The sequence below is a fragment of the Hemiscyllium ocellatum genome, chromosome 21, assembly GCF_020745735.1.
Source record: "Hemiscyllium ocellatum isolate sHemOce1 chromosome 21, sHemOce1.pat.X.cur, whole genome shotgun sequence".
Classification (NCBI taxonomy): domain Eukaryota; kingdom Metazoa; phylum Chordata; class Chondrichthyes; order Orectolobiformes; family Hemiscylliidae; genus Hemiscyllium; species Hemiscyllium ocellatum.
The window spans coordinates 16,521,839-16,543,772 of NC_083421.1; the positions used below are offsets into that span (position 1 = coordinate 16,521,839).

The following is a 21,934-nucleotide window of genomic DNA, read 5'->3' on the forward strand; positions in this document are numbered from 1 at the left end:
GCAAAACTTGATCTACTCTTGGGAAATAAGGCAGGGCAGGTGACTGAGGTCTCATTGGGGGAGCACTTTGGGGCCAGTGACCATAATTCTATTAGTTTTAAAATAGTGATGGAGAAGGATAGATGGATCTAAAAGTTGAAGTTCTAAATTGGAGGAAGGCTAATTTTGACAATATTAGGCAAGAACTTTCAAAAGTTGATTGGCAGATGTTCACAGGTAAAGGGATGGCTGGAAAATGGGAAGGCTTCAGAAATGAGATAACTAGACTTCAGAGACAATATATTCCTGTTAGAGTGAAAGGAAAGGCTGGTAGATGAAGGGAATGCTGGATGACGAGAGAAATTGAGGGTTTGGTTCAAAAAAAGAAAGAAACATATGTCAGGTATAGACAGGAAAGATCGAGTGAATCCTGAGAAGAGTATAAAGGCAATCAAGAGGACAAAAAAGGGACATGAGATAATTTTGGCAAATAGGGCTAAGGAGAATCCAAAGGTTTTTTTATAAATGACTAAGGACAAAAGGGTAACTCGAGACAGAATAGGGCCCCTCAAAGATCAGCAATTCAGCCTTTGTGTGGAGCCGCAGGAGATGGGGGAGATACTGAACGAATGTTTTGCATCAGTGTTTACCATAGAGAAGGACATGGAAGATATAGAATGTAGGAAAATTGACGGTGACAGCTTGAAAAATGTCAGTATTACAGAGGAGGCTGACGTGGTGTCACTATTTAAAAAAGATGGGAATTAAAGACTAATGAGCCTGATGTCAGTGGTGGGAAATGTGTTGAAGGGAATCCTGGAGATCAGGATTTGCACCTATTTGGAATGGCAAGGACTGATTAGGGATAGTCAGCATAGCTTTGCATTGGGAAAATCAAGTCTCACAAACTTGATTGAACCTTTTGAAGAAGTAACAAAAGGTTTGATGATGGCAGAAGGGTGGATATGATCTATGTGGACTTCAGTAAGGCGTTTGACAAGGGAGACTAGTTAACAACAAGGTTAGATCTCATGGAATACAGGGAGAATCAGCCATATGGATACAGAACTGGCTCAAAAGTGGTGAAAGGTTGCTTTTCTGACTAGAGGCTGTGACCAGTCAAGTGCCACAAGGATTGGTGCTGGGTCCAATTGTCATTTATATAAATTATTTGGATGTGAACATAAGAAATATAGTTAGTAAGTATGCAAATTACACCAAAATTGGACAGTGAAGAAGATTATCTCAGGTTACAACAGGATTTTGACCAGATGGGCAAATGGACTGAGAAGTGGCAGATGGAGTTGAATTTAGATAAATGTGAGGTGCTGCATTTTGGGAAAGCAAATCTTATCAGAACTTATACACTCAATGGTAAGGTCCTAGGGAGTGTTGATGAACAAAGAGACCTTGGAGTGCAGGTTCATAGCTCCTTGAAAGTGGAGTCGCAGGCAGATAGGATAGTGAAGAAGGCCACTTTTGGAACATTGTGCGCAATTCTGATCTCCTTGCTATTGGAGGGATGTTGTGAAACTTGAAAGAGTTCAGAAAATATTTACAAGGATGTTGCCAAAGTTGCTGGATTAAATCTAATGGAAGGGGCTGAATAAGCTGGGGCTATTTTCCCTCGAACATCGGAGGCTGAGGGGTGACCTTTTAGAGGTTTATAAAATCATGAGGGACATAGATAGGATAAATGGACAAAGTCTTTTCCCTGGGGTGGGGTAGTCCAGAACTAGAGAGCATAGGTTTAGGGTGAGAGGGGAAAGATATAAAAGGGACCTAAGGGGCAACTTTTTCATGCAGAGGGTGGTATGTGTATGAAATGAGCTGCCAAGGGAGGTGGTGGAGGCTGGTATAAATGCAACATTTAAAAGGCATCTGGATGGGTATATGAATAGGAAGGGTTTAGAGAGATATGAGCCAAGGGATGGAAAATCGGATTAGATTAGGTTAGGATATCTGGTCAGCTTGGAAAGGTTGGACTGAGGGTCTATTTCTGTGCTGTACATCTCTATGACTGTATTATATTTATCTCTCCACATACAGTCCTGATGTCTCGGGTAGTGGCTCAGTCACCAAGTTCAGTCCTCTTGAAAGGAAAGGCAAAGACACAAACCTCACCAAGATAAAGCTATCAGTTGAGTAGGAGAAAGTAAGGACTGCAGATGCTGGAGAGTCAGAGTCGAAAAGTGTGGCACTGGAAAAGCACAGCAGGTCAGGCAGCATCCAAGGAGCAGGAGAATCGATGTTTTACGCATAAGCCCTTCCTCGGGAATGTGGAGGGAGGTATATAGAGGGGTATGGTGGGGTTGACGGGAAGGTTGCTGGGAAGGTGATAGCAGATGCAGGTCTGGGGTAATAGCGATTGGTTGGTGGGGAGGGTGGAGCGGGTGGGAAGGTGGGAAGGTCCTCACCTAAATTTCCTTTTCATTAACATTCATGTTAACTTCAAATGTCATTTCAATCCATTATTCTAATTAGTTTTGCTTCTGCCACTACTCTCCATCCTTGATTCACCTCATCCCACTTTGCATTTTAACTTTTACCACCTATCAAATTCCAGAGATCTAGTGAGATTTGTAGTCCATGGTAAATCATTTCATAATATTTTAAAAAGTCCAACATTTCTGTTTGTTTAGACAAAGCATACTTTGTTCATTTTTTTTATCTAAAATAACCAACGTATTTTAAAGTTACTTTGCAATTCATTCTAGATATTTGATATAACTCCTACCTAAATTTATCCAAATTCAAAGTTCAGTTTACTCCCTCAAAGTCATTGACAATTTTTATGCATTCAAATTCCTGATACTCAATTCTTTAACATTTTCACAATAGTTGTCCAACCACTGACGTGTGTTAACGAATGCCTTCTTGGGTTAAGGATGCTTCATCCATCATTGTGTTGTGATGCTGGAAGTCTACAGACAGGTTCAGAAGTTCATAGCCTTCAGTATCTTTCAGTTACTGAAAAAAACAAATAGCACATCCATGCCACTACAAGCAGAATGGGTTAATTAGTAGTGGTTTAAGGAGTGGGTGAAAACCTCTGGACATAATAACGTCAACATTCTCTTTTTCTTCTGTACTGAAATAAGTGTGTTATAACTGACACAGGAAAAGCCCACCTCCTTTGTTAAAATGTACTCTCCTTTTTAAGACTCCTTGATATTAGTTTCATCAGAATTTTGTTCAAAGACAATTAAATTTTCAAAATCCAAATTTTCTTATCACTTGGATACTTTTCACGCCACAGTACATTTACATTGAGCAAATTTTATCATCTGGAATTGAAGATTCACTTGTGTTAATTCAGTATTTGGAAGTTCAGTCTAGCCAGAAAATGAAATTTCAAAATTGATAATTTCCAATTATTGTGTTATAGAGAACTGTACAGCATGGAAAAAGGATACATTTTTTATCAAATTACCAACAAGCCAAATTTTTAATGAACATTTTGTCACAGACTTTTGCTTTGCACAGCCACTGATAGTTCCTTAAAAGGACATTACATTAACCATGCATGGTCCACACTGATAAGGCGCACATCACACTTTCAAATCACCATATTTCCCAAAATGCAAACTAAATTCAAAGCATTTCCAGATTTCATGCTCCAGGGAATAAAAACCACAAGTATTATACAAGAAAACATTTAACAGCCAATGAACAAAGTTACATTCAAACCAGACCACAAAGAGTTAACACTTAGTTGAGGAACGCAACACCAAAAGCTGGTGTCTCTCTCTCTCTCTCTCTCTGTGTTTCTGTCTCCTTCACAGCCATTACAATTGCTCCTAAGTCTTTAAGTCTCCCCTTTTGGGGTGGTGGTGGGGTTATTCTTTGTCTCTCATGTTAGTTAGTGCGAGGTCATGTCTGTGCCAGTCAGTCCATTCATATTTGTATTCCATTCTTCCCCCTTTTACAGTTGTTTTCTGGGTCCGGGCTTTGCATTGCACGATCAGTAAAGGGGCTAAACAGGGTTCCACGCTGTTGCTGGAGTCAGTGGAGGGTTCAATTTTCTTTCCCTTTTGTATTTCATTTTCCAGTTGTCTTAGTGGGTTCTATGATAGTAGAGTTAGAAGGGATTGGTTGGGAATCTAGATTCTTTTGTCAGGGGATTAGCTTCTGTTCTTCCTGGTTTTTTTTGGTACATGTCAATTTCTCACAGTTAGCTTTTCGTTGGCTTTTCAGGTCTGTTTTGTTTTTCCTATCATGACTTACCTTGTGTATTATCTCATTCCATTATCAGATTTGTTCCACTAAGGCAAGGGATCACCTACTAAATGTTTCTCTCTCATAGAAATCATTTTCCCCCAGACCCTTTTAGTACCATCCAGGGACCATTATCCTGTAGGAATATTGTACATTTCACGGATTTCTGTCAAGATTTTCGACAGGTCAAATTGTTGCTCAATGTATTCCTTTAATTTTTGGAAACTGTCATCTGCAAAAATATCAAATGTGCCCAGCCCTCCTTTCACTATTGTGGGGAGTTCTTGCTTCTGTTCTCCTGCCATTTTTTTTTATGACTATCTGTTTCAATGAGAGCCAAATGGTAGGCTAGTCATATAGCCAGGGTGCTAGAGATATTATTTTGTCTCTTGGGGGCTGAAGGATTATTTTCTCTGCTGAATTCAATGTTTGTTAGAGGACCTCGAGCCAAATACCACTTGGAGAGTTTCAAAATCACATGGAGGATTAATTCTGGATATTTATATGGACTGAGAGCTATTGGGACTCAAAGAACTGTGCCAGAGATCATATTTTCTACTGATTACAGACATCTGTAAATACTATGGGCTTAAGTCAGAGAGTGCAGACAGGTTACAGATCACGTTAGATGAAGTAAGTCTGAACTTTCACTATCACTCAAGGACTTTTAACATCAGGAAAAGTCCTTTCCTCTGTTGGGTTCCTCTGAAATGAGCAACGAGTCCACGATCTTTCAAATATCCAGTTTTATTTCTCCTTATATGTAGACTAAACTGTTGCAAGTTGAGACCTTTGTAACAACAGCTTCAATCGTGTTTCCTATACATTTTTATTTAATCCTTCCCGAAACCACAAACAACAATCAGTATATTCTGTTGATCTGCTCCACGATATCTTTCTGTGACATACTCCAACACTTTCACGCAAAATATTCCCCTCACCCTAATCACAAACTAGACAACAATCTGTTGGTCATGTACTTCCATATCTGCATTGTACTGATCTCCTTAGACTCAATCACACCTGCAAGTCAGCTTTCTGCAATAGCATTTGGAAATTTAACCGTATTATGCTGCAGCTTAATCACACAATTTCCAATTTACTCCACAATGTACACGTCCACAGATCCATGAAAATGTCAGCACAGATAGGATGGTGAAGAAGGCATATTGGATGCTTGTCTTCATTAGCTGTGATACAGAATATAAAAGCAATTTTACAGAGCATTGATGAGGCCACAGGTGGAATTTTGTGTGTAATTCTGCTTGCCAAACTATCAGAAAAACATGATTGCACTGGAGAGGATGCAAAGGAGATGCACCCAGGATATTCCCTGGAATGAAAAGTCTCAGTTACAATAAGCTACGTCTGTGATCCTTGGAGCAGAGGAGGCTGAGGCGGAATCTGACTGATGTATCCAAATTTATGAGAGGCACAGATAGGGTAGGTCATGAGCATCTTTCTGCATGGAAGATGTATCTAAGACCAGAGGGCATAAGTTTAAAGTGAGGGCTAATTAGTTCAAGGGGATCTAAGGACACCATTTTTTACTCAGAGGATGGTAGAATGGTAGACTGTGTTGCCTGACAGGATGGGGGAGGCAGGTACTCTTGCAACATTCAAGAAGCATCAAAATAATTCCTCAAAATGCCAGGGCATAGTAAGCTCTGGGCTAAGCGCAGGTAAATGGGATTAGTGTAGTTTGGTGTTTGTTGCTAGGTCAAAAGATATGTTTCGATGCCGCATGAATCTGACTTTAAGGGAGTCCGAGTTTTACCTAGTAAACTTATATGTTGACAATTCATAGTTGTTTACCTGTTTACAAATTATGTGTAATAAGTAATAGTTATTGTTAAATACAGAAATCTGGTCCATGTTTCCTGTTGGCCTCTATCTTTCCTAAAGGTAAACTGGGGACTCGGCAGAAGTGGGCACTGCAGATGCTGGAGATTAGAGTCAAGATTAGAGTGGTGCTAGAAAAGCACAGTGGGTAAGCAGTATCCGAGGAGCAGGAAAAAAATTGACATTTTGGGCAAAAGCTCTGCATCGGGATTCCTAATGAAGGGCTTTTGCGCAAAACGTCGATTTTTCCTGCTCCTCGGATGCTGCCTGACCCACTGTGCTTTTCCAGTACCACCCTAATCTTGAGTTTGGGTACTTGGACAACATTCTTCACTTTTGTAATGACTCTGGGATTAGTGACAATTGACTTCCATCACACTAACCCATGAAGTGTGACAACATTTGTGGGCTCATCCAGGATATTTTGAAACAGATACAATAAGAATTTGGGTGTGGTATTCGTAAATAACACAAACAAAGAAAAAGTTCTTGTTCTCTACTGCATTTAAGAAATTGGACTGAAAACGGCATAGAAGTTCCTGCAAGTGGCACCTGATATTACATAGAACATAGAAAAATACAGCGCAGTACAGGTCCTTTGGCCCTCGATGTTGCGCCGATCCAAGCCCACCTAACCTACACTAACCCACTATCCTCCATATGCCTATCCAATGCCCATTTAAATGTCCATAAAGAGGGAGAGTCCACCACTGCTACTGGCAGGGCATTCCATGAACTCACGACTCGCTGAGTAAAAGAATCTACCCCTAACATCTGTCCTATACCTACCATCCCTTAATTTAAAGCTATGCCCCCTCGTAATAGCTGACTCCATAAGTGGAAAAAGGTTCTCATGGTCAACCCTATCTAAACCCCTAATCATCTTGTACACCTCTATCAAGTCACCCCTAAACCTTCTTTTCTCCAACGAAAACAGGCCCAAGTGCCTCAGCCTTTCCTCATATGATCTTCCTACCATACCACGCAACATCCTGGTAAACCTCCTCTGAACCCGTTCCAGTGCCTCCACATCCTTCCTATAGTATGGCGACCAAAACTGCACACAATACTCCAGATGCAGCCGCACCAGAGTCTTATACAACTGCAACATGACCTCAGGACTCCGGAACTCAATTCCTCTACCAATAAAAGCCAGTACGCCATATGCCTTCTTCACAGCACTATTTACCTGGGTGGCAACTTTCAGAAGTGAAATTCCAAATTCCAAGGTGATGGAATTGGTTGTAAACTAGGGCTAGCGTTGTTTGACAGAGTGAGGAAGGCAGAAATAATTGAACTATATCTCAGCAAATGTGTTTACTAGAAATACAAGAGAGACCAGATAATCCAGGAAGTGATGCATTGAAATCCATGTAATATCACGTTACAGTCAACGCAGCTTGAGCATGAAGGAATAGTGGAAATGGATTTCCTAAGAACAGAACAAGAGAACTAAATAAAGATATAAGTGAGACAAGTTAAAATTGCAGGAGAGAAAGTGGGAGAGCATGAGTATAAGCTTAAAATGATACCATTGAAGCAGAAGACGTCAGACACTGATGCAGGCTCTGGTGGGAAGAATCTGAGTCAAAGTTTAAAGTCCAATAAGGAAACTAGTTTGAAAAGACTTTTTGCTGTTTCTGCTGCCACAAACACAACAAAGACAACATGTTGCCTTTTTTGGTGCCAGTATCAGGGATGTCACTGAATGGCTGCAGGGCATTCTCAGGATGGAGATGGCAAACAGACAGAGATCATGGTGCATATTGTATCAATGACATTAGTAGGAAAAGGGATGAGATCCTACATAGATGTTTGTTTTTATCATAATATGTTATGCTTGTTCGTAGCAGTTGCTGTGAAGTGCAGAAACATGCTCGATGTGTTCTGTTAACCTGGATCCTTTGGACAGGTAATTGGGGATTTTGAGTACTTTGACAACATTTTTTAAAATTTTATGACGACTCCAGGAATAGTGGCTCTCAATTTCTAATGCATTACCCCCAATGAGGTGTGACAAGGTTAAATTTGAAATCCCAAATTACACTCATAAGGTTCTAAGATTTTAAACAAACTAGGGAATGTTTGCAGTTAAATTAAATAAAACAGTTACTACAATCACAAAAAAAATACAAAAAGATAGATTATTTCACAAGATCAACAGGGCCCTGTAATTTCATCTATTGTCTCCCACAGCAGCTTGAGATACAACTCATCCGGACCTTTCAAACCGAACAAAACTTACAATCCTCCTTGTTTCTTATATCAATCTGCTCAAATACTTCAGAGTCCATTTTCTTAACTTCTGTGCTTGCATCCTCCAACAGGTGTGAAGTACTCATTTACCACTCTACCAGTGTCCTCCAGTTTCACATGCAGGTCGCATGCTTGATCACTAATAGGGAAGCTGATGTATCCAAAATTTCCCTTTTTTTTCCACCTGATAAACTTGCATAATATTTTGGGATTCTGCCTATACTTGTCTACCAGTGCTTTTTCATGCTACTTCCGTTGAATCTGCTTTGGAGAATACATTGCTCTACATTGCACATCAGTTTGGACCATCAGAAACAGTGATGCCCTGCCTTGGGTGACTGTCAGGAGCTGTTTCATCATCAGGACTAATGAGTAGTGTATTGATTAAATAGGCACCCAACAGAGACTCATTAGTTTGTCATGAACCTTCTGTCTCTGGAGACTTGGCAATATCGTATCCTCCTGGTTCCCACGTCCATGTCCTGTCATTCCCTCTAGTGGTGATATCCTGAATGTTGGACATTTCCATCTGACAATCCAGTTAAGTCTTCTTTTCCCTAGTCCATACTAATCATTTAGTATTGTCACATATCCCTGTGGCATCTAAGTGATAAGAACTTGGGATCTTTTGAGTTCCTTGTTAATCAGGGAGTTATTGGGGAGTTCTGTCATGTCTAGATTATTGTAAATGTGCAACACATCCATGCTGTCAGTCACTAATGAGTTGTTCCAGTTAGATAGTCCTCCATTAAGTCAATTAGATCGTGTGGGGGTCCCTCGGGCGTTGAAGCTACACTTGGTGGTCGTGATGGGAAAGTATAAATTTCTTCAAGAGTGTGATCTGACTGAGAGGATGTGCACCATGCTGGCAGTTCTTCCTTAACTGACTCACTTCATTCTCAGCCGCCTCTTTAGCTGACACTGCACACTGGGTATCTTGGTATGCTTTCTCACACTGGGTTTGGAATTGCTCCATGTGTAGTAGTAGGTTTGTCTGATTTCTTTGGTCCAGGACTGCTTTGTTCAGTCACAACTCCATTACTTCATTCTTTGCATCCTCTAATTACATAAGGACCATTTTCAATTCCTGCTCTGTCCCTAACAATAGTCCCAGTCTATTGCTGTGACCATTTCAGGTTGGGAAGTCTGCTTCCCTTGACGTTTTCTGAAATCCATCAATACTTTTGTCCTTAGGATCCTGGTCCCATTTCATCAGTACAGCAAAATTCTGCCCAAATGGGCCACTTTCTCTTACTAAGGTATTGCCTTCACTTCTTTTCCCATATGGGATAATCTCCTACTCTGGCGCATTTCTCCACCAATTTCAATTAAACTAAGGGGTATAGGGGGTGGATCCAACTGAGTGTATGGCTTTTGCACCGTTCCGGTCATATCCCAATTGATCTCTGCTTACTTTCAATGTTTTACTGAACGTATCTCACTCAGGATCCCACACAGACGCACAAAGGAAACAGTTGCTTGCTTGATCAGGAATAAACACCTGCTGGCTTTATCCTTTAATGAACAGTTCAATGTAGACCTTTCTATTCCCTTGTGGGAGGCCAGGAATTCCTCCTAACAACTGGCTCAGGCAAAACCTCAAGAAATATTAGGTTCCATAGGATTTAATCTCTGAGTGACAAAAATCAAGCTTCCGTCTGGGATGTCAATTTGTTGTGCTTGCCACACTATGTGTTTTAACTCTAATGTTGAGCAAAGAAATGGCATGGTGGCTCAGTGGTTAGCACTACTGTCTCCAGTGCCAGGGACCTGGGTTCTATTCCTGTCTCAGGCAACTGCCTGTGTGAAGTTTGCACATTCCCCCTGTGTCTGTGTGGGTTTGCTCCAGTTTCCATCCACAGTCTAAAGATGTGCAGTTTAGGTGAATTGGCTATGCAAAATTGCCTATTGTGTTCAGGGATGTGTAGGTTAGGTGCATCAGTTGGGGGAAATGTAGATTATTAGTACAGGGGAATGGGTCTGGCTAGGTTATTCTTCAGAGGTTCAGTGTGAATTGGATTTGTCGGGCCAAATGGCCTGTTTCTACACTGTGTGGATTCTATGATTCTAACACCCTTAATTGCTATTTAATCTCAGTCAATCCAATCAGGTCCTTTCATTTAGTAATTCCAGACTGGGAGTCATTCTGTGAACTGGGGCTCCTACACGTCTAAGTGCCAAAACTCCTTCCTGGGGTGTGCTGTCCTGAACACATGGGGTCTCACCAAAGCTCTGTGCAACTTCCAGCCATTCGTGTGTTAGCCCTCTGGAGCTCACAGATAACATTCCTACGGCTCCACTATATTTTATCCACTTGGTTTCTGTGATAGGACACTAACTCATCTCCGTGATCCACAGTTTCTAGCTTCTCATTTATTAAAGACCTTCAAACGAAGACATCCAGATTTCATCTCCAGCCTGAAAGCAACCATTTGTGCTTTCTATTCTTTTGGTATTTCTGCTCTTTTGTATTTTGTATTACTTGCTAGAATCTAATATTTATTGGAACTATTTATAAATTGATAATTTCGCTTTTGCTGTTTCTCATTCAGAATAAGAATAAAAAGTTGATCATGTGACAAATTAATGTTGTTTCCAATTGCTCAGAATTGAATCTCAAGGAATTGGATTTTTAGTCCTTTTTATTCTTTTTTTGTATCTCTATGTTTGCAGTTCTTTTAAAAATGGAGGGACATAAGAATCAACGGATGCTGAAAATCCTGTTGATCACTATGCCGATCTCTGTGACCACTGTTCTGATTATGAATCTGGCAGGGTCCAAGTATCTCCATCTAAATCCTGGAAAGAAGGTCAGTTCAGCAGAGACTTCCAGCAATGTGTACAATTTCACCAATGTTTTGCATTTGCAAGCAGTCATTAGTTGGCAAACTATCTGGTCTGTACATAACATTCCACCCCATGCCTCTTCCCTCCACCACCATTTACCAAAAATGGAATTGGACTCATTGGGGAATGAAATGGGGAAAGTGACCATGGAGCTTGAACAGTAAACTGGGGACTGGGGACTTGGGCTGGTACAGAATAGAAATTTCATGGGAATGTGAATTTGTTGTTAAGCATTGGGTTGGTATGTCTCAAGCTGAAATCTAGGTTAACATTTTTATTTTCAAATAGTATTTTGAAACCTGACAAATGAAATTGTAAACTTGTTAATTGCTCATCAAGGACAAAGGCAAACAATTAGCTGGAAGTGATGTCTGAACTGATAATATGAACAAAGGGGACCGCTTGTCATGTAGTGGTAGTATCCCTACCCCTGAAACAGGAGGTCTGTGTTCAAGTTTTACCTGCTCCAGAGATGTGTCATACATTTCTGAATAGGTTTATTAGCAAAATAGGTTAATTATTATGAGCAGAATGTCATGCGCATGTATTAAGTGGGTCACATTCTAAAAGGTTTCTATTCGTTAACAACAACCAGGGTCTTTCAAAGAATTGAAAGATTCACCTCCACATTGTTCCGCATTCCTTGTTGGGTCTTCTCAGCTGGGCTTTCCCAGAAATGCAAAGTGCAGTGCAATGGAGAGCTCCATCACAATAGAAAAATGAAAAAGATATGATTGCCAACAATTTATGATACTATCTGCCATCTGGTAAATTTAAAGATCCAGAAAGCATGATCGAATAAGTGAGTAAATGGGTAAGATGTAAGAATGGATAGGTAGTGTGTCAGGTGGTTTAGGAAGGTCAGTGGGTCATCAGATTGGGTCGACAGGGACAGAAATACTAGCCTTGGCAACAAAAGATTCTTTTAAAATTAATAATTTAGCAATACATGAATATTTATTTCATAGTGATCCTAATGTGATCAAGTTCAATATTTATTGAAAACAGAAAAACAAGAAAAAGATATGAAAGGTTGAAGTTTGTCTTTTATGGCTATGTCCAAATTTTATCAAAATTTTCAATATGCTTTTTCATTGTGTCTTACCAAATTCATCTCATTAACTGTCTACCCTGTCCTCATGATTTTCTTCAGGTCCGATTCCAGAACTATCTTACCACATGCCATTTCTAGAACAACTTATCAAATATCTACCAAAAGCACCCTTGTGGATGGGCCATCTCTGAAAGCCCATTGTACACCCGGACAGGCAAACGTTTTCTGAAGCCATCTGTTAGATCGGGGATGTTAGCAGTAGAGGTCATAGAAGGGAAAATGGCACCACAATTCTCTGAGAGGTATCTGGAGGTTAGGGGGTAGTGCAAAGAAAAGTGATCCCCTTCCCAGACTACCAGCAGAGAAGATTGCACCACAGATTCTGACAAGCTCATCCAAGGTCACCACCTAGGCCAGTGCCATTTCCATTCTGCAGAGGAATAGCCAGCATTACTATAAGTCCATTATGGGCGGAGGGGCCTTCTGTACTCCATCAAGGGATCTGTCACACATTTCTCTTTGCTTTTTCACAATCACTGTATCACTACTACTATAACACTCACCTTCCTCTCTCTGTGCTGTCATATTTCTCCCTTGGAACACTTCACTATCTTTAACTAGCACTAATTGCTGTGCCACGAGATTTCACTTCACTCAATTCCTCTCTGTTTTCTTATTACAGAAGAAGTAACCTATAACAGGGAATAGAGAGCCAAGAAAAAACATTGCAAGCCATTGGCACTCAGGGGACTTCTAGAGACCAGACATCTGTTCAGCCCCAGGCTTGAGAGGACCCTATCACACTGACAATCAGGGACTTTTTCCACATGCATAACGAAAAACAGGGGAGGTATATACGTATCTTCAAGGCAATGGTCTCATTGCCTGGAGGCTGCAGGAGTGCAGACAATCATGTAAGAGTCTGGCTGCCACAGTTAAAAAGTTAAAAATCACACAACACCGACAGGTTTATTTGCCTGTGGTTGCATGATTTTTAACTTTGTCTAGCCCAGTCCAGCACCAGAACCTCCGTATAAGTTGAAACGTGGTGGAGAGTCATAGAGATGTACAGCATGGAACAGACCCTTCTGTCCAACCCGTCCATGCCGACCAGATATCCCAACCCAAACTAGTCCCACCTGCCAGCACCCGGCACATATCCCTCCAAACCCTTCCTATCCATATACCCATCCAAATGCCTCTTAAATGTTGCAACTGTACCAGCCTCCACCACTTCCTCTGGCAGCTCATTCCAGACATGTACCGTCCTCTGTGTGAAAATGTTGCCCCTTAGGTCTCTTTTATATCTTTCCCCTCTCACCCTAAACCTATGCCCTCTAGTTCTGGACTCCCCGACTCCAGGGAAAAGACCTTGCCCATTTACCCTATCCATGCCCCTCATAATTTTTTAAACCTCTATATAAGGTCACCCCTCAGCCTCCGACGCTCCAGGGAAAACAGTCCCAGCCTATTCAATCTCTGCTTATAGCTCAAATCCTCCAACCCTGGCAACATCCTTGTAGATCTTTTCTGAACCCTTTCAAGTTTCGCAACATCTTTCCGATAGGAAGGAGGCCAGAATTGCACACAATATTCCAACTCTGGCCGCAACATGACCTCCGAACTCCTGTATTCAATACTCTGACCAATAAAGGAAAGCATACCAAAGGCCTTCTTCACTCTCCTATCTACTTGCAACTCCACTTTCAAGGAGCTATGAACCTGCACTCCAAGGTCCTTTTGTTCAGCAACACTCCCTAGGACCTTACCATTAAGTGTATAAGTCATACTAAGATTTGTTTTCCCAAAATGCAGAGCCTCACATTTATCTGAATTAAACTCCACCTGCCATTTCTCAGCCTATTGGCCCATCTGATCAAGATGCTGTTGTAATCTGAGGTAACCCTCTTCGCTGGCCACTTCACCTCCAAGTTTGGTGTCATCTGCAAACATACTAACTGTACCTCTTATGCTTGCATCCAAATCATTTATGTAAATGACAAAAAGTAGACGACCCAGCACCGATCCTTGTGGCACTCCACAGGTCTCCAGTCTGAAAAACAACCCTTCACCACCACCTTCTGTCTTCTACCTTTTGAGCCAGTTCTGTATCAAAATGGCTAGTTCTCCCTCTGTTCCATGAGATCTAAACTTGCTAATCAGTTTTCCATAGGGAACCTTGTCGAACACCTTACTGAAGTCTATATAGATCACATCTATCGCTGTGCCCTCATCAATCATCTTTGTTACTTCCTCAAGAAACTCAATCAAGTTTGTGAGACATGATTTCCCATGCACAAAGCCATGTTGGCTATACCTAATCAGTCCTTGCTTTTCCAAATACATGTAGATCCTGTCCCTCAGGATTCCCTCCAACAACTTGCCCACCACCGACATCAAGCTCACTGGTCCATAGTTCCCTGGCTTGTCCTTCCCACCCTTCTTAAAAGGTTGATGATTGCAATGGCGATCTACATCCAGTACTCTAAGGGTCTGCTAGAGAGATGCACTTTTCTGAGCTCCATTGTCTCATCCATTGGCACACAGGGTTGCTGGACCTGATGTTCACCACAGGTGTACCTTTCTTACAAAGAGATATGGCAGTGCCAGAAGACAGACAGCTTAGAAACCGTATGAAGCCCTCTCATGATCCAGTAATACTATCACTCCCTTGGAACACTTCACTATCTTTAACTAGCACTAATTGCTGTGTCACGAGATTTCATTTCACTCAATTCCTCTCCGTTTTCTTCTTCCAGAAGAAAGTAACCTATAAGAGGGAACAGAGACTGTCTGCACCCCTGCAGCCTCCAGGCAATGAGGCCATTGCTTCAAAGATACATATCCACCTCCCCTGTTTTTCGTTATGTATGTGGAAAAAGTCCCTGATTGTAAATGTGATAGGGTCCTCTCCTGCCTGGAGTTGAACAGATGCCTGGTCTCTAGCAGTCCTCTGAGTGCCAGTGTCTTGCAGTTAGGAAATATTCTGGGTACCCGGATTCAAATTCCACTATTTGCCAGAGTGGAATTTGAATTCAGTAAAAAATCTGGAATCAAGTACTCAATAACAACTGTCAATTCTCAGAAAAATCCATCTAACTCACTTACCAGCTCCTTCATAGTTCCTTGAAAGGAGAGTTGTAGGTAGATAGGATTGTGAAGAAGGCGTTCAGTGTGCTTTCCTTTATTGGTCAGAGCATTGAGTTGGGAGGTCATGTTGTGGCTGCACAGGATATTGATTAGGCCACTTTTAGAATATAGCGTGCAATTCTGGTCCTCTTCTTATCGGAAAGATGTTGTGAAACTTGAAAGGGTTCAGAAAGGATTTACAAGGATGTTGCCAGGGTTGGAGGATTTGAGCTATAAGGAGAGGCTGAATAGGCTGGGGCTGTTTTCCCTGGAGCGTCGGAGGCTGAGGAGTGACCTTATTGAGGTTTATAAAATCATGAGTGGCATGGATAGGATAAATAGACAAAGTATTTTCCCTGGGGTGGGGGAGTCCAAAACTAGAGGGCATAGGTTTAGGGTGAGAGGGGAAAGATATAAAAGGGACCTAAGGGGCAACTTTTTCATGCAGAGGGTGGTACATATATAGAATGAGCTGCCAGAGGAAGTGGTGGAGGCTGGTACAATTACAGCATTTAAGAGGCATCTGGATGGGTGTATAAATAGGGATCGTTTAGAGGGATATGGGCCGCGTGTGGCAAATTGCACTAGATTAGATTCACTACAGTATGGAAACAGGCCCTTTGGCTCAACAAGTCCACACTGACCCTCCAAAGAGTTATCCACCCAGACCCATTCCCCTACCCTATATTTACCACTTACTAATGCACATAACACTATTTAGCATGACAAATTCACCAACCTATACATCTTTGGATTGTGGGAGGAAATCCACACAGACATGGGAGACTGTGTGAACTCCTCATAGACAGCCACCCAAGGAGGGAATCAAATCCAGGTCCTTGATGCTATAAGGAAGCAGTGTTGCCCATTGAGCCACCATGCCACCCAATTAGTTTAGGATATCTGGTTGGCATGGGCAAATTGGACCAAAGGGTCTGTTTCCATGCTGTACGTCTCTATTACTCTATGCGAATTAACAAGAAAATTTATTGAAGACATGTTGGCGGTACAGTACACTCCATATTATTTTGCATTTTATGAAAACAGACATCACTGCTTTCACCTTGTTGTTTGCCTCTCTGTGTAGCTCCAAATGTTATTTTTCCAGCATTTGACATAACACTATGGCCTCACATGCTATCATAAAGATGGAGGCCTGTGATGAGAGCCTGCTGCATGATCTGAAAGCCAGAGGGACAAGGTACATCGAATCACAGTGTCAGAGCCATCCAATGGTTGCTGCTGTACCTCTGACAATATCCTGATCCTTACGGCCTCTGTGTCCAAATGTGAGTGAGTTGGTTGGTATGGTGTGAGGCAGCACGGTGCAAAGCAAATACACGGCCAATGCATTGGCATTGGCAATGGCAAGGATTTAGTAAATCCCACAATTATTGTGCCCTGTACAGTGGTCTGTGTGAGATATTTCTTTTCCTTTAAAAGCCCAACATCGGTGTGTCCTGCAGCATCCTCTCTCACATGCCAAGTCACTTGTTGCACCCACTTCGATTGTGGTCACAGCCCTTTTGTTCCACCGTGGAGATTGGATTTACTGTGCAATGGAAGGTGACCGCAAGCTGTCCTCAGCCAGTGGCTTGCAGCCTTTGCCTGAACATGTCAGTGAACATCCAAACATCCAAATCCCCTTCCTGGTAGGCCTTCCTGTAAACTCCATAGATTTTGTATTTCCCCAGATCCACATCCAATCCATGCCTGTACCTGCCACCTTTCCATCGCAGTTCCTGGCACATGAGATGATCATAGCAAAGGCAATAAGACACTATCCCCTCTCGAAGCCGAGGTACTCCTGACTATGGATAAATGGCATTCCTGCGTGACCCCCTTCCCATTCCTACTTTACCAATACAACCCTCTTGTAGATCCTATTGCCGTCTTCACAATTGTAATCCTCCCTGCAATGCCCAATCCTGAAGAATAATTTGCTAAGCCTCCTGTCACAACACATGCCCCTTTTGGTCCTCCCATCACTGCATCCTCTGCCAATCCCACAACCTCCTCTCCTCTTAGTTTCTTCTTATGGACCCATTAGGCTCACACAGGCCCCAAGTAATCCATCTGGACAGCCCCTGACGAGAAATACCCAGACCTGTTAATAGCCAGATCAGACCCCCTTAAAGTATGTTAAGAAGGTAGCCTAGATCCTAACTTTTTCTTATTCTAAAGGTAAATGTGAGGTGCCATGTTCCAGATGCAAGGCAATTAGCCAAACTACTCAAAATTAATCAAAACAAAATTTATTCAAACATTATTGTTAAAATACAACAAAAGAAAGAAAAACTTGGAATAAGTTAACTCTTTTGGAAAACTTAGCAGAATAATACATATCGTAACTATCACTAATTACCTGTTCCAGTATAGTAACACTTGATGGAAACACTCTTTGGAAAAAAAGCAAATTCTGAACACAGATCATCACACATGCAGTGTCCATAGCAGGTACTGAACCTCCAGTTTTTGGCTGTGACTGAAAAAGGGTCAAAAGAAAACTTCCACCTTTTCAAGACCTGAACTGCTAACTAAAAACCCTGGATTTGAGAGAATTTGACCACACCCATTCAGGCTGCTTCTATTGTTCCAAATTTTAAAAATAACCAAGGCCTCACAGGTTGTGTATCTTCTTATAGACTGGTCAGCACCTGTCACCCAACCTTGCTGTAAAAGTAACCAAGACAGAATATCCCTGACTGACGATGTATATCTCCTTGACCATATTAGGCCTAACCTGCCCACCTACCCTCTCCCCACACTGGCCACTGTGAAGCCACAGGACTGACCATAACCCGCTCCCTATACTGCAAAAACACAGATCCTATGACTATCCAATCAGATGCCTGACTATGGCCCATTGCCACACTGTATCCTCTGACTGATAGGTATCTCTGTTGACTTAGTAAGAATAAATCACCTAAGATCCTTTGAGACTTAAATGTTTGCTGCAGAGGCGTTGTGTTTGCCACAGGTATGAAATTGTGTTGCACAGGACACTACTGAACAGCAAAGTGACAAAGTACTGCTGGCCAGCAAGGGCAAGTGCCTAGTTTGTGTGGCTGTACTAATTGGTATGGCAAGACGTGGATTCAATGGGCATACAGGTAGGCAACAAAGTGAGTAAGCACTAACAGAGTAAACCCAGCAGCCCCAAGATACAGCTTGGTCCAGCCCATCAGCCTGTCTGTGAGCTTAAAGTAACCCCCTGCAACCATTCATTGCTAAATGCCAGTGTACCCTGAAATGCATGTCTGTGTTCCAGAATGCACTGCCATTGTATTAAAGAGAAGCCATCATTATTGTGAGGGATTGGAAAATGCTGGCTATCAAAGTTTATGGACAAGAGGCGCATTACAGCTGGTGCCCATGATCTTGGTTTGAGATGGTTGTTGGTGCTGAGCAACACAGAGGCCCTTCAGAGCAAGCAGCGGGCTGAATTCACCAAGTTTCCAGTGAGATTTCCATGTCAAATTTTCTTGAAATCTAGCTTGTTCGACAGATTTGCTAAGATAGGAGGCTGAATATTAATGAGGCAAACAGAGCTGTTTACAAGGTGTTTAACAAGCAATAATCCCCCTGAACTGGGAACTTGCTATTTTCACACATGAAACCCACAATGCTGCTCCAATGTTGCGATCAGCCTCACCTGACGTCTCACCCGATTTTACCACAAACCTTGCCACCCTGCCACCCCGTGCTCCCATTAGAAGGTTGAACAGTTAATCAAATACACAAACACCTTCTACCCAAACTCAAATTTATGCCTCCCTTTCCTTCTTTGACCTCTCCATCCTGAGGGACCTCTCTGGCAACCGACTAACCACAGGCATCTACTAGAAACCCATTGACTCCCACAGCCAGCTGGACTACACATCCTCCCAACCAGCCTCCTGTAAAAACACCATCCTTAGTCCAAATTCCTCCCCCTCCACCACATCTGCTCCTAGGAGGACCAAGTCCACCATAGAGCATCCCAGATGGCCTCCTTCTTCAAAGATCCCAATTTCCCCTCCCACGTAGTTGACAATGCCATCCAACACATCTCCTCCACATCCCACACCTCTGCCCTTGAACCCAACCCTTCCAACCATAAAAAGGAGAGAACACTCTTGGTCCTCACCTTCCACCCTACTAACCTTCGGATACATTGCATCATCCTCTGCCATTTCAACCACCTACAAACAGACCCCACCATCAAAGATATCTTTCCCTCCGCGACTTCCTTGTTGGATCCACGCTCCCCCCCGCCACCCACCAGCCCACACCCCACACCTGGGATCTTCCCTGCTACTGCAAGAAATGCAAACCCTGTGCCCACACCTCCTTCCTCACTCCAATCCAAAGGATCCTTCCACATCTGACAGAGATTTACCTGTACTTCCACACATGTCATCTACTGTTTCTACTGCACCCAATATGATCTCTTCTACATTGGGGAGACTGGAAGCCAACTTGTGGATCATTTCAGAGAACATCTCTGGGACACCCGCACTAACCAACCCCACTGCGCCGTGGCTGAACACTTCAACTCTCCTCCCACTCTGTCAAGGGCATGCAGGTCCTGGGCCTCCTCCATTGCCAAACCCTAACCACCCGACACCTGGAGGAAGAATGTCTCATCTGCCGCCTTGGTAACCTGCAACCACATGGGATCAATGTGGATTTCACCAGTTTCCTCATTTCCCCTCCCGCCACCTTATCTCAATCCCAAGATCCAACTTGGCACTGCCCTCTTGAACTGTTCATCCTCCTTCCCACTTATCCCCCCCAATCTATCACCTTCCCCACCACCTTCATTTACCTATCGCATTCCCAGCTAACTTCCCCCTCCCCCACCCCCCCCACCCCCCCCCCCCCCCCCCCCCCCCCCCCCCCCTCCCATTTATCTCTTAGCTCCCTCGTCCACAAGCTTCATTCCTGATGAAGGCCTTATGCCCAAAATGTCGATTCTCCTACTCCTCAGATGCTGCCTGACCTTCTGTGCTTTACTTGTCACAGCCCATACTGAAAATGTGTTGCTAGAAAAGCGCAGCAGGTCAGGCAGCATCCAAGGAACAGGAAATTCGACGTTTCGGGCATAAGCATTCCTGAAGAAGGGCTTATGCCCGAAACGTCGAATTTCCTGTTCCTTGGATGCTGCCTGACCTGCTGCGCTTTTCCAGCAACACATTTTCAGCTCTGATCTCCAGCATCTGCAGACCTCACTTTGTCCTCGAAGACAGCCCATACTGCTCAGACCCATATATTCTAGGCTGGGTAAGACTAACTCAATGAGAGGACACAGACTCTGTTTTAGTCATGTGAGCAAATTTGTATATGGGTAAAACAACAGATCAATTGGCAGTGTTCAGAAAGCAACTTAGTTTGTTGCCTGAAAGTGAAAGAAATCCACCTGCTAAAGAAATCAGTCATGCATGACTTGAAATAAAAGATGCAAAACTGAAGCAAACAAAAACCACAAGGAAACAGAACAGACCCTGAAGCAGGATATAACATCCAAAGAAGAAGAGTTTAAGGTCGGTCAGCATCTCTGGTCTGAAAGCAAATACGTTCAGGACAGATATTAATTAACATTTTGCCTTACAAAATGGAGTCAAAGTTTGGAACATTCTTTCACAAATGTCAATTGACAATAATATCAATTATTCAATTTGAAACCTCTGATAAGGTTTTATTGGTAAAAAGTGTTAAAAGATTTTGTTCAAGGCTAATTATTTGGAGTCAGAGCACAGAATTAACAGATGTCACTGAATGATGCATGTTAGAATCAAATGGTGTAATGACTCTACCAATTCAGAGACTAGGTACACCCCCCTGTTCCGGGTTGCCATTCTCAGTCTCCACCCCTCACTGTCCTCATTCCACACTATCCATACTTAATTCTCCTCACTGCACATTCATCTCACTGTATTCACTGAACACACACGTCTCTCATTCATCACAGTCTGTCCTCAGTCCTCACTCAGTACAATCTTCAATTAGACGTTTAAACACCTACTTCAGTGTGTGGTTCAATTTGTACCAATACTGGAGAAAGCAGGATCTGTTTCTGTTGTTGGAAAATAGAATACGATAGAATACAAATTTATTGTCACATTTACTTTTCCATGAAAAATACAGTGAAAATTTTAAGTTTCCCTACCACAGTACATATATCAATGACAAAGTTAAAAATCACACACCACCAGGTAATAGTCCAATAGTTTATTTGAAAGCACTAGCTTTCAGAGCACTGCTCCTTCATCAGGTGGCAAAGCACCTGATAAAGAGGCAGTACCTCCAAAGCTAGTGCTTCCAAATAAACGTGTTGGACTATAACCTGATGTTGTGTGCTTTTTAACTTTGTTCATGCCAGTCCAACACCAGCACCTCCAAATCATATATTAATGACAGAAGTCAAAAAGTAAAATTAATTCAAAGTTCATTACAGTTCAATTAATGGCTCCAGAGCTCAGGAAAAGCTAATGAGGGAATGATGGAAAACCCTGAAAACACAGCCAGGATAAGACCGCCATTCCAGGATGAGAATGCTAAGCCAGCCCACTGAAAAACTGGGCCGGAAATTAGATTAGATTACTTACAGTGTGGAAACAGGCCCTT

General features: G+C 42.4%; 1 protein-coding gene across 1 annotated transcript in view; it reads left to right on the forward strand.

The window, feature by feature from the left end:
- The first annotated feature begins 18,669 nt into the window (after positions 1 to 18,669).
- LOC132826025 (ectonucleoside triphosphate diphosphohydrolase 8-like) overlaps positions 18,670 to 21,934 on the forward strand; it is an 88,206-nt gene continuing 84,941 nt past the window's right edge. The window contains exon 1 of the mRNA XM_060841746.1: positions 18,670 to 18,786. Coding sequence (XP_060697729.1) covers positions 18,670 to 18,786 — 117 coding nt within the window. The remainder of the gene's footprint in view (positions 18,787 to 21,934) is intronic.